At 46.5% G+C, this 13,722-nt stretch overlaps 1 protein-coding gene across 2 annotated transcripts; it reads left to right on the plus strand.

Moving 5' to 3' along the window:
- The first annotated feature begins 314 nt into the window (after positions 1-314).
- On the plus strand, positions 315-12,783 carry GNPDA1 (glucosamine-6-phosphate deaminase 1). Of its 2 annotated transcripts, none has more exons than XM_008014782.3 (7): positions 315-399; positions 1,363-1,492; positions 5,504-5,605; positions 7,059-7,241; positions 8,253-8,437; positions 10,129-10,303; positions 11,302-12,783. In XM_008014782.3, exons 2-7 carry the CDS (start codon positions 1,369-1,371, stop codon positions 11,400-11,402), a joined length of 870 nt encoding a protein of 289 aa, XP_008012973.1. In that variant the 5' UTR covers positions 315-399; positions 1,363-1,368; the 3' UTR covers positions 11,403-12,783. The 2 variants fall into 2 exon arrangements, with proteins under 2 accessions (XP_008012973.1, XP_037862594.1); XM_038006666.2 differs by lacking the exon at positions 315-399 and adding an exon at positions 1,008-1,114.
- The last annotated feature ends 939 nt before the right edge of the window (positions 12,784-13,722 follow it).

Here is a 13,722-nt window from a genome sequence, read left to right on the forward strand (position 1 = left end):
TGCCCCCAGCTCAACCCCTGCACTAAAAACCCCGGCTCCAGCCCCAAGTTCTAGAGGGCTGTATTCCTGGGGGCGACCCGGCACCCCTCAAGTCTCCCTCCTCTTGCACAAAAAACAAACAAACAAAAAAACCAAAAAAAAACCCCAGGCTCGAATCCCCGCCTCTCAAGGGAAAGTGTGTTTTTTACGGTCTGTTCCAGGGTCTGCCGGAGCCATGGGCCGAGGTGGGACTGTGAGTGGTCGGAATCCCTCCGCCGGGAGAGTCAGTCCCAGTAGCTGCGGCCCCGCTGAGTCAGCCCAGCGAGCGGCGCACGGTGCGCCGCGTGACCCGCAGCCACGTGACCCGCGCGGGGCCTGGCCGCCGGCGCAGTAGCTGCAGCCGCCGCGGGAGGCGTCCGCGTAAGTGGGGAGAAGGGCTGGCGGGGACCTTCCTCGCGGGCCGGAGCGCGGAGCGCTGCCTCAGCCCTACGGCACCCGGGGTCGGGACCCGGGGAGCCGCTCTCGCACATTTTCCAGCCGGGATCGGAGGGTCGATGGGGTGGTAATCGGGGTGGGGGACACGCTGTACCCCACCGACGACCGCGCGGGCCACCTTCGCCTCTTGCTTTCCCACTCCCACTAACCGCAGTGCTGGGGGAGCAAAACGTCCTCCTTCCGGAGCGATTACCTTTTACCTTTTGTGCCTTGGGGGAAACTGAGGACCCAGAGGGGTTCGCAAAGCAAGGCGGGCCAGTAGGAACACCCCTCCACTAGTCCCTCAGCAAGCCCCTCAGCACACAGCTCCCCAGGCAGAGCTCATTGCGCCACCTGCTCTAGTGGCCCAGCATGATCCTATGACCTCTCTACTTCTTGAGGAAGAGTCATGGGGTAGAGGGCGGGGAGCGTGGAGAGTATCCCGCTCCCGTGGGGGCAGGGATGAGGGAGGCGGGGCTGAGCAGGGCATCTATCCGGATGGTAACAGCCAACATAGTAAATACTAAGTGGTTTACACGCATTCTCTCATTTCATATTACCCGTCGTGAAGTCTGTGAAGTAGGTACGATTGTCCCAATTTTTACAAAGGAGGAAACGGCTCAGAGAGAACTTAGGTCCTTTGACCGAGGTCCTTTAGTTGGTAAGTGAAGGAGCTGAGATTAGAACCCAGATCTGCCCCCAGTAGCGCCTCCTAGTGGACTGTGGGTGGTGGAGGCGACTGGCCCAACCTCTTAGCTCCTCTGTGAATAGAAAGGCCTTTTTCCTGGCTCAGACAGCTTGGGAAGGGGGGATTTTTGCTGGGTAAGAGAGGCCTCTCCCACCACCTCCATCTCTTTCTCTGCCCCTTACCATTGATTCCTTTCTGTCATCCCTTCTCCCCCACTGCAGGACAAGATGAAACTCATCATCCTGGACCACTATTCTCAGGCCAGCGAGTGGGCGGCTAAATACATCAGGAACCGCATCATCCAGTTTAACCCAGGGCCAGAGAAGTACTTCACCCTGGGGCTCCCCACTGGTGCGTTCTTGTATGGAGAGGGTGCCGTGGGTAGGAGTGGAGAGAGTAGGCAACAGGGGCCAGGTACACGGGCTCACTCAGCCAAGGGACTTCCCGGGGGCTCTGGGGTACTGGTGCTGAGAGAGCACCTTCCTGCCCCTTCCACATACAAAGGACCCAGCTTCCCTTATGGGTTGGTTTAGTGCTGCCTGTTCCTGCAGAATCCTGGAGCAGAAGGGATCTTGGTTAGGCAGAAAGAACTTGATTTTTAGGCTACATCCTAAGTCAGCCTTGTCCACCAGGGTTTCTTAACAGAATTAAGTCCTGATACTCTAAGGCATTCATTTTATGTAATGAATTAATTTCTCTTCTCTGTATCTAGAGGGGTACTAGCTAAGTACCATCCTTGGGAGAATTGAGAAGATAGTCACTTAGGTAATTTTCTGTAAGGCTTAATTAAACACAGGACCTAAGTAAAAAACAGTCCTAATTTCTTTTGGAAAAAATCAAAATGTTGCTTTTTCAGAAAGATATTTTGACCCCAGCTCCTCAAGACAAATGTCCTGATTATTTCTTTCAGAGATGGGTGGGTTTGCCCTAGTGGCCGTTCCTGACCCATCCATTAGAGTGTGTATGTGTATGTGTGTGTGTGTGTGTGTGTGTGTGTGTCGGGGGGGTTCCTCAAACTTTTTCTTTTTCTTTTTTGTCTTCCTTGCAGTCCAGACTTTTTCTGTAAAAGGCCAGTAGTAAATATTTTAGACTTCACTAGCCATATAGTCTCTGTTGCAACAACCTCACCCTTCTGTTGTTTGAAAGCAGCTATTATTAGCCTGGCACGGTGGCGCTCACCTGTAGTCCCAGCTACTTGGGAGGCTGAGGTAGGTGGATCGCTTGAGCTGGTAGATTGAGGCTGCAGTGAGCCAAGATTGTGTCACTGTACTCCAGCCTGGGTGACAGAGTGAGACCCTGTCTCAAAAAAAGAGAAGACAATATGTAAGTGAATGAGTATGGTTGTAGGCCAATAAAACTTTATGGACACTGAAGTTTGAACTTATATAATTTTCACATGTCGCAAAATGTTATTATTCTTTAATTTTAAAAAACTATTTAAAAATGTAAAAACCAGTCCAGGCACAGTGGCTCACATTTGTAATTTCAGCACTTTGGGAGGCTGAGGTGGGCAGATTGCTGGAGCCCAGGAGTTTGAGATTCGTCTGGGGAACATGGCAAAACCCCATCTCTACAAAAAAATACAAAAATTAGCTAGGCATGGTGGCACATGCCTATAGTCCCAGCTGAGGCTGCGGTGTGAGGTGTGAGGATTGCTTGGGCCTGGTCGAGGCTGCAGTGAACCACGATTGTGCAATTGCACTCCAGCCTAGGCGACAGCAAGATTCTGTCTCAGAAAAGAAAAGACCATTCTTAACTCATGAGCTTTATAAAAACAGGCCGCAGTGCTGGGCGTGGTGGCTCATGCCTGTAATCCCAGCACTTTGGGAGGCTGAGGTGGGTCGATCATTTGAAGTCAGGAATTCGAGATGAGCCTGGCCAACATGGTGAAACCCCACCTCTACTAAAAATACAAAAATTAGCTGGTCATGGTGGCAGGCACCTATAATCCCAGCTACTCAGGAGGCTAAGACAGGAGAATCAGTTAAACCCAGGAGACAGAGGTTACAGGGAGCTGAGATCGTGCCACTGCACTCCAGCTTGGATGACCAAGTGAGACTCTGTCTAAAAAACTAAAAAATAAAAAATACAGGCCACAGACCAAATTTGGCCTGTGGACCAAAGTTTGCTGAGCTCTGCAGTAGAGGTTTGTGGGAGTAGTATCCACCTGTGCCTGTGAAACCACCAATGTCTCAGGCCCTCTGGAGGCTGTGCTAACATCCTGTCTCCTAACTGTGGAGAGACCCAACCTCTGTATGGGTCAGAGTCTGGTCTTCTGAAACCATTCCCTCATTCCCATCATTGCAGAGTCAGATCCAAGCTCTTCAGAGTGGCATTAAGGCCCTCCAAAACCTAGCCTCTCCCTGCCTGTCCTGCTTGAACCAACAGGACAGCATTTCCACACGGGTTCCTTGGAACATTCCTTCTGTTAGATGTAGCACCTGTCAGGGTTCTGAGTGGAAACCGCAGAAACTAACTCCAGCTAAATTAAGCAGAAAAGGAGTTTATTGGCTAGATATTGGGAAGTTCAGAGAATTCATGGGAAGGCTAGAAGTTTGGAAAATGGCAGGAGAGAGGAAGCTATGTGGCTCAGGCATAGCTAAGGCCTTGTCACATGGACCAGCTGATTATTTTGGGTGAGTTGTGGGGAGCTGCCATTCACCCAGCAGGTATTTATTGAGTGCCCTCTGTGTGCAAAGCTGTTCTAGCCTCTAAGGATACAGCAGTGAACAAAAAGGATATAAACTTCTGCCTTCTGAGGCTTAAATTATAATGGGAGAGACAGATAATAAACAATTAGCAAAATATAGAGTATGTTAGATGGTGATAAGAGGAAAGGAGAAACATGAAGCAGGAAAGGATAGGGAGTGTGTCGGCAGGGGTGGGGCTGTGCAGTGTTGGATATGGTGGCAGGGAGGGTCTCATAGCCGGGGGCCAGGTTCTGTGGAGCCTTAGAAGGACTGGTGTTGCTGAGGGTGAAATGAGAAGCTAATGGTGGGTTTTGAAAAGAATGGTGACATGATGTAATCTCGATAGTTTTTTTTTTTTTCCTTTCATTTTTTTAGTTTGCAAAATTTGAAATATTCAGAAAAGTTGAAAAAAAAAAAAAACAGGTCAATACCATTCACCTAAATTCACCAATTGTTACCATTTTGCCACATTTGCTTTAACCTTTCTCTGGCTCTTGTTCTGTATCTACACACACACACGTTTTTTTCCTGAACCATGTGAAAGTAAGTTCCAGACATCCTGACACTTCTCTCTAAATCCTTCAGCACATATCTCCTGAGAATAAGGACATTCTCCTACACAACTACGATACCATCATACCTAAGAAAATGAAAAATCACGCCATCATCTCATATGCAAACTATGTTCACAATTTTTTCTCAGTTGTCCACATTTATCTTTTATAGGTTGGTTTTTTAAAAATCCAGTGTTCAGTCAGGGTTCATGCATCTTTAGTCTTTTAATATACAGTATCCTCCTACCTTTTATTATGTGTGTGTTTTTATGACATTGACTTTTTTGGTTTTTTTCAAGATGGAGTCTGGCTCTGTTGGCCAGGCTGGAGTGCAGTGGTGTGATCTCGGCCCACTGCAACCTCTGCCTCCCAAGTTCAAGTGATTCTTGTGCCTCAACCTCCTGAGCTTACAGGCACATGCCATCGTGCCCAGCTAATTTTTGTATTTTTAGTAGAGATGGGGTTTCACCATGTTGTCCAGACTGGTCTGGAACTCCTGACCTCAAGTGATCCACCTGCCTTGGCCTTCTAAAGTGTTGGGGTTACAGGCGTGAGCCACCATGCCCGGCCATGACATTGACTTTTTAATGAGACTCAACTAGGGCTTCGCTGCTCCTCAGGGAAGTCTTCCTTGAACCCTGAGGCACTGGGTGAGCTTGTACTTTACCCCATCACAACTGATGTTCCTGCTTTGTGTTCTGCTCCTAAACAGTTGAGTTACTTTAGAGTAGCTACTGTCCCTTGCTCCCCTGTGTCCTTATCACATGGCCCTGTGCCTTGCACATAGTACTTGTTCAGGGAGTATCATGTCAATAATTAAGTCTGATGTTCACTCAGGTACTAATCAGAGTGATTTCAGTCATCAGTGTGCTGGATACTGGGGATTCAGCAGTGATCAAGGCAGACACAGTCCTGCCCTCCTGGAGCTTAAAGTCTAGTGGCAAAATAGGCATTAAACAAACAATTAATGGATGGATGGCAGTTAGGATTGGAGTACTGGCTAGGACTTCAGATCTGACAGGTTCTCCCTGTGAGCAGCCCAGACTCATTCCTGTATACCCTCTGGGCTTCCAGGCTTGGGGTGCAAGGGGTGTTCATGGCTGTGGCCATTCTTTCAGGGAGTACCCCACTTGGCTGCTACAAGAAGCTGATTGAATACTATAAGAATGGGGACCTGTCCTTTAAATATGTGAAGACCTTCAACATGGATGAGTACGTGGGTGAGTCTCTCTTTCAAGGTTCTTTCCTGATTCTAGGAGACTGATGCTCCTCCTCTCATTGGCCCAGCCCTGGAGAGGAATCAGGGAGCCAGTGACATTTGATGATAGGCTCAATTATCAATAGTTACCTCTTGGTTTTCTCAGCTCTAAAATGGGGCTAGTAAAACTGACCTCACAGGTTATAAGCATTAAATGATATCATAAAAGATGTGGAAGTTTCTTACACATAACAAATACTTAATACATATTAGAGTATCTCCTTCTCCTGCCTGCTCCCCAACTCCATGCCATTTCTTTCTGGAACAAATGATGACAAATGGGATCCGGGCTGCGGTGTTTCCCCTAGGATCTGGATCTGTGCTTTCTCTCCTGTGTGTGGCCTCCAGCTCCCCTTTCTGCCAGGTACACTTGGAGGGGACCCGAGATTGGTGTCCTTCCTGCTGCTGAAAGGCTATACCTTAGTCTTCTATCACCTCCCCTTCACCCAGTCCTTTTGTAATAGCTTCATTTTAAACATCCTTTTTAAAAGAAAAAAATTGTGGTAAAATACATGTAACATGACATTTACCATCTTAACCACCTTTCTGTGTATAGTTCAGTAGTGTTAAGTGCATTCACATTGTTGTGCAACCAATTTCTGGAACTCTTTTCATCTTGTAAGACCCAGGCTCTATACCTGTGAAACAGTAACTTCTCGTTTCCCCCTTCACCAGCCGCGGAAACCACCATTTTACTGTCTGTTTCTATGAATTTGACTACTCTAGAATCAAACTAGAGTATATACCTGGAATCATAAAGTATTTGTCTTTTTGACTGGCTTCTTTCACCTAGCATAAAGTCCACAAGGTTCATCCATTTTTGCAGCGTGTGTCAAAATTTCCTTCCTTCTTAAGGCTGATTTTACATATTCTTAATGCTTAACATTAAACATTATTATTTTTTTTTTCCTGGCTGAAAAAAAAAGTTGATTTGGGGAAGCCTTGAGATAGTTCCCTCTAACCACCTGGTGTTCAAACTGGAATGTATTCAGGCTGAGTGGGGTAGAACTGGGAGTGGATGGTGGGGTGAGAGGCACAGGGTGAGGGGTGTGCTTGCTTGCTTTCTAAGATGAGTGCAGCCCTACCCCAGGGGGCCAGAGTGTCCCCGGCCTCTAACTTATGGTCATTGCCTTATGAAAAGCAGATTAGAATGTGGGGATTTCCCAGGCCCTTGGTGTGTAGTTACTCTGGCCCAGCTCTGTGGCCACAGATGGTGGTGCTGGGTGGGTGGACACTTATGGATACTGGCTCAGTCTGTCCCGAGTGGCTAGGGGTCAGAGGGCTGGTGCCTAAGGCTCCCAGACGGGCAGACCCCTGGGAGTGTCTCTGTAGGTCAGCTTGGTGTCCTGGCATCCTTCTTAGGAGGGGGGCTTTGGCTTGGCCTAGGCATGACTGAGTGCCCCATGGCCCCACAGGCCTTCCTCGAGACCACCCAGAGAGTTACCACTCCTTCATGTGGAACAACTTCTTCAAGCACATTGACATCTACCCAGAAAACACCCACATTCTGGATGGGAATGCAGTCGACCTACAGGCAGAATGTGATGCCTTTGAAGAGAAGATCAAGGCTGCAGGTGGGATCGAGCTATTTGTTGGAGGTAAGCTTGACACTCTGCAGCACACAATCCAGGGCCAGACCCGTGGGAAGGAGGACAAGACACCATGCCTATCTCCAGACAGCTTCCTCTGGGTGTGCTAGTGACTGCAGAGACAGGCAGGAGAAATGGGCTCTGCCTGGCTCTGCTACTCAGGAACTGTGTTATCTTGGGGATCTCTTTCTGCAGTTTGATGCCTTGTCTATAAACTGAGAGGTTTGGGTTTGGACTCTGAGATTCTGTCTACTCCCCAGTCTTAAGGTTTTATGGATCAGTCCTGGAACTTATCTAAACATTTAACATCATGGACTCCTGTAGTTCCAAAAGTCTCCACACAGCCCCTATAGCCAGTTGAACCCCAGAGAAGTTAGGTGACTCACTGAAGGTCCGCAGGTGGGAGCAGGTGTCTGCTTCTTGGATTTGTGCTCGGGTCCTCTGGGCTGCCCTTTTGTGTGTCCATCTGCCGCCACCTCTGGAGTTACCCATGAGGGGTAACATTGAATTGCCTTTTATTACTCTAGAGATCACTGTTCTGTACTTAAAGGTGGGGAGGAGGTAGGAAGCTCTCATCCTCTGAGATTTTAGAACCTTGACAGCCCCTCTCCAGGTTCTCTGGGTGTTTTGTTCACTGCACCTCTATCCCAGCAGCAGGACCCTCTAACTACAGGCGGAAGAGACAGAGAAGGTCCACTTTCCTGACAATCTGGGGAGGCAGAAGCTGTTTGGAGTGCTTCTTCCTCAGTTTTTTGGGGGTGATAGCAAGTTAACAATGTGTATGCCTCAGATAGAAATGGTGTGGAGGGTCTCCTCTGAGACAGTATGTCAAAGAGAAATAAATGGTAGGGGGGGACAGAGCACATGTTTAAGGTGTACCTGCTCAGGGCTGCAAATGAGAAAGGTGACACAGCTTTCAATGATTTTTTTTCAGACCCTAGTTAGGGAAGGAGAAATTGTCCATTCTTGAAATCTTGGATCCCTGGGACTCACAAGGCTGCGTGGGCTCTCTCCCTGTAGGCATCGGCCCTGATGGACACATTGCCTTCAACGAGCCAGGCTCCAGTCTGGTGTCCAGGACCCGTGTGAAGACACTGGCCATGGACACCATCCTGGCCAATGCTAGGTTCTTCGATGGAGAACTCACCAAGGTGCCCACCATGGCCTTGACGGTGGGGGTGGGCACTGTCATGGATGCTAGAGAGGTGAGGATGCAAGGGCCCCACCAGCTTTGCGCTGGGTGGACTTGTCTTTCTCTTATTAATCTTAACTATACTTGTACCACCTACATTCTTATTAAAGATGAAGACATGATAAATAAAGCTAAAATCCCTGCTGACCCTGTTACTCACTGTTCCTCTTGCCTCTTTGGAAGACATCATTATTCCCAGTGTGAGGTGAATCCCTTGAGCATGTTTTTGGTGCCTTTGGCTGACTGCCTGGGACAGCAGGCTCTCTGGCCTCTCGCCCCTTTCATGCTTTTCACAGGCAGAGAGGAGGCCAGCATCACTAATGTTGGAATATGAATTTTGTACCTGACCAGGTATGGAGAGAGGGGCTCCCTTGTTCCTTGTAGTTGGCAGAGGTCACTGTTTGGACACCAAGGATGCTTGTGCTTCTAGCCCCGTGCTCAGAGATTAATAAATGTGGTGAAGTGTGATTAAAATATAAGTGTTTTAAACTTAATTTAGCTTTTCCCCTAAAAAATTGACTATCATTTGAATTTGAATTTTTTGTGGTTCCAATTTGCTTATTTTCATTAGAACTTTAGAAGCATTTTCTCTTCCTTTCTGATGTGCATTCAGTGGGAAGCAGCTACAGACATGTTAGATTTACATTTCTTTGCCCAAGCCAATAAACAAGCATCTAAATCAGTGCAAAATTCCCTGTTTAAAGTGAACTTTTGTGATATGAGTGACAGTGCCCAGATTTCTGTTGGGTAATCTTCAATCAGTATGTGGGGTGGGGGTGTTTACTCGCTGTTTTTAGCCTTGCAGCTTAAACCTGTTTTTATCATGAGGGCATCTTGATCTGGGAAAGGACCTGGGACTGGAAATCAGGAGATTATCTTTTCTAAAAAGAGTTCTGGGTTGCTGAGGGGTCCGGAATAAATAGTCACATTCCCTCTCTGCTTCTGTGTTCTAATCTTTTAAGAAAGGAACAGTACATCTTGTTCACAACTCTGTGGCACATGTGAATTAAAATGAAAGGAAATCTATAGAACTGAGTTATTTTTTTCTCTTTTCCTGCCCTTGAATAGAGCTGAGTTCTTTAAGATCACTTACATTCTTGATATCTTAACTGTTAAGTGGAGACTGTGCCTTTGTTTTATTATATATTAACAAAAACCATCACCCCAGGTCACATTAGTTCATAGGTTTAATGCTATGAACTGAAAGTGACCAGATAATGGAGCAGCCTTCCTGGGATTCAGCCTTAGAGGCCCCACAGATAACTCCTACCATTGCCTGCAAAGCATCCTTGCTGGTGGTGCAGGTTAGGAGCCCTCTTTCACAAACTGTGCTTGTGGAGAGTCACCAAGCTGACGGGATAGCGGGCCTGGGCATGGCATGTCTGTTTACAGGGCACTTTCATAGGCATCATCAAAGATACCTGGAGGCACTGTCACATGGTGGTCAAGAACATGAACTTTAGGGTCATAAATGACCCTGGGCAAGTTACTTAACCCCCCAGGCTCTGTTTTCTTATCATATAACATGGGGATAATGATGCCGCCTGCCTTGGGTTATTTGTGTGATAAAGCACAAGGAGCACTGAGCAAAAGTATGTTGCATGGTAACCACTTACAATGTGATATGAAAAACAATCATCCTTATAACTGTTTAGGGTGTCTGGAATGCTCCCCTCTAACACGGACTTGTTTTCTCATCCCCAGGTGATGATCCTCATCACAGGTGCTCACAAGGCATTCGCTCTGTACAAGGCCATCGAGGAGGGAGTGAACCACATGTGGACCGTGTCTGCCTTCCAGCAGCATCCCCGCACCGTGTTTGTGTGTGATGAGGATGCCACCTTGGAGCTGAAAGTGAAGACTGTCAAGTATTTCAAAGGTGAGGGAGGTGTGGGTCCAGGAAGAGGTGGTCAAGCTCAGGGTGTACCAGGAGTTAGTAGTAGATCCAGCTTTCATCCTCTATTCGTTTTACTTGACAACTGTAATCTTAAGAAATATCAAACCCAACTGCATCACACTACACTGTCATTTATTTTCCACCTGTGACTGCAAAGATCCATTTCTGGAGATACGTTTGCTCTGAGAAGGAGGAAAGAAAATGCCGAGTATGATCCAAGGACTATGTGGTGACCTCACAGTGCCACTGAGCCTCAGGTTTTCTCTTTTTGAATCTTAAACAGCCATTCCCCTCTAGGTGAGACACTGAATTATCAGGAGGATCTTCCTTTCTTTTACTTTTTTTTTTTTTTTTTTTGAGACAGTGTCTCACTCTGTCACTCAGGCTGGAGTGCAGTGGTGTGATCTCGGCTCACTGCAACCTCCACCTCCCGGGCTTGAGTGATTCTGCTTGACTCAACCTCCCAAGTAGCTGGAATTACAGGTGCCCGCTACTGTACCCAGCTAATTTTTGTATTTTTAGTAGAGACGGGGTTTCGCCATGTTGCCCAGGCTTGTTTTAACTCCTGACCTCAGGGGATCCACCCATCTCGGCCTCCCAAAGTGCTAGGATTACAGGCATGAGAGCCGCCATGCCCAGCTCTTCTTTTACTTTAAAAGGATGCACACTGCTTTAGGCAAACATGTGAAAATCCTCCTTTACTCAAGCAGGTCAATTAGGAATTTGTTCTTTGCTGAAAAGACTAACCTTTAAATAGCCAACTCCCACAGTGATTGAATTTATAAAAGTTCCATGAATATAGTACTCACTGTGAATAACTCTTCTTGTACTTAGGGTGTTTATCATTTGGGGATCATAGAGAAAAGAGAGAAGAGTCAGCTCTAAGACAAAATTTGAGAGCTCCTGGATGTTATGATTGATAATCAAGGAACTCTTGCCACTGCCTGAATTAACTACTTTTTCTTTTTAATTTTTTGTAGGTTTAATGCTTGTTCATAACAAGTTGGTGGACCCCTTGTACAGTATCAAAGAGAAAGAAACTGAGAAAAGCCAGTCTTCTAAGAAACCATACAGCGACTAGCCTGTGCTGGGACCTAGTGTCAAGTACCCATAGGGAAAGGCAGGTCTTTCTGGAAATTGTCTTTAGAAGAAAGAATTGTATTTCTTTAATCTAGTATGGGTACTCCAGATAAGTGGGTAAACTTATTGTTCTTGGCCATGAGGCTGGGAGCCTAGTCATGGAGTTTAGCTATAGGGAGAATGATTTGTTCGTAACTTAATCAGAAAAAAAATCTCTGCAAAATGTACTCCATCATTTTGATGTCTGCCAAACCCAGGTTGGGAGTTTTAAACTTTTTGTTCTGCTTCAGCCACGGTTCACATGTACAACACACTCAGATCAGGAATTTCTCTCCTTACATGCACTGATTTTCAAGTGGGAGGGAATTAGGGGCTTGTGTATATTGGATGCCACCTCTTTGAAGAGTCTTGAGAGTCCTTCTTGCACAGGCCTGCCCCTTGGTTGAGAACCATTGTCCCAGGTTAAGGCACAAACTCTCAATATCTAAAATAAGTGCAAGGAAGCAGGCTCTTTGGTCAGTAACAAGTGCAGTGGAAAGAAAACGATGCCTTCTTTCCTTCTTCCAGTTGTTTTCCAGTTTCACAGCTTTTCTCTGAACTGGGAGAACCTGGGGGTGGATTTGGGTGGGTGGGGTCAAAGAGGTGGCTTCTACTGATAAGCCCAGAGCCTCAAGGGGCCCAGCCATGTCAAACTTCTCTCCCTCAGGGACTCTGCAGCATCAAAAGGAGGAAGGTGGAAGCCGTTTTCCCCCAAGAGCCCTGTGTTTTTGTGAAAGGCCTCACTGTGGCTCCTCTGTTTTACATACTCATTAGTAAGTAGGAGGTCCACTGGGGCAACAGACACTGCCACAATTTCAGTGTTGTGTTCAGCCAAGAGGACGGTCTGGGCAGGCAGCTTAAGTGTGAGTTTAGTCACAACTCCTGAGTGTCCCGCTCTCCTGCTTCCCTAGGAGGTGAGTGCCAGGAAAACACACCAAATGTTTCTAGTATTGTTTCCCCACTTAAAATAGTCCTGCTTAGATTCACATGGTGTGGTCTGATGTTCTGAGAACATCAGGAAATACAACCCTTTTGCCCATTTATCCTTCTCCCCGGATCCCAAGGTGGTCTGTTGCTCTGGTTTCCTTTCATTGTCTTAGGCCTTCATGGAGTGGATGCTGCCTCCTCCTGGCTGTTTTTGTGCCTGTTTGAAGCTACTGCTGTCTCTATTTCTGGGAAAGACCTTTAAGAGTCTGGCTCAGGCCTAAGGGCTATGTTTGGTACCAGTGTTTTGTCTTTAGCTTTTCTATGTGATTGTGCTGTCATTCTGTTTTAAGCTCATGGATCAATGGATTTGTTTACAATGTGATATTTTCTATTAAATCCAGTATTTTCAAATAACATGTCATTTGTGGATTTGAGCCCCCAATTTTAGAAGACTGGGCTATTTATATATTTTAGAAAGAGCTGGTAAGCAAAGCGTCACACTCAGTCCTCACAAGAACTTGCAGGAAGGTCACAAGCAAAGCAACCATCTATTGATCTCTTCTTCAATCATCAGAGTGAAAAATAAGAGATTTTATGAAAATGGAGCACCTATAGGAAAAAGGGTAGGAATGAACAGATGAGCAATAATTTGTCATGTTCTGGCTGTACCTGAGATCCAAACAAGGATACAGGTGTTACAAAGATTAAGGCAGATTTGTGATGAGGGATATTATTGCAAGGTATGGAAAAATATATATATATATTTTTTAAGTTAATATAATGGAATAGCTTATTAGGTCAATATAGCCAATTAAGGAGGTAGATGTAGAAGTTAAAAGAAGGGTTTAATTTTTTTTAACAATTTTGAGGCTGGGTACAGTGGCTCATGCCTGTAATCCCAGTGCTTTGGGAGGCCAAAGCAGGAGGATCACCTGAGATCAGGAGTTCAAAACCAGCCTGGGCAACATAACAAGACCCTGTCTCTACGAAATTTTTAAAAATTAGCCAAGCATGGTGGTGCATGCCTGTGGTCCCAGCCACTCAGGAGGCTGAGACGAGAGGGTTGGTTGAGCCCAGGAGTTCAAGACTGCTGTGAACTATAATCGCATCACTGTACCCCAACTCTGGACAACAGAACAAGACCCCATCTCAAAAACAATTTCTTGAGATATAAATCCAATGATTTCTATGATTATGGAATTGTGTACTTCCTTACCACAAGTGTTTTTTTGTTTTTTTTTTTAAAGAGACAAAGTCTCACCCTGTCCCCCAGGCTGGAGTGCAGTGGTGCGATCTCAGCTCACTGCAACCTCTGCTTCCTGGGTTCAAGTGATTCTCCTGCCTCAAATCCTCCA

The sequence above is a fragment of the Chlorocebus sabaeus genome, chromosome 23 (assembly GCF_047675955.1).
Source record: "Chlorocebus sabaeus isolate Y175 chromosome 23, mChlSab1.0.hap1, whole genome shotgun sequence".
NCBI lineage: Eukaryota > Metazoa > Chordata > Mammalia > Primates > Cercopithecidae > Chlorocebus > Chlorocebus sabaeus.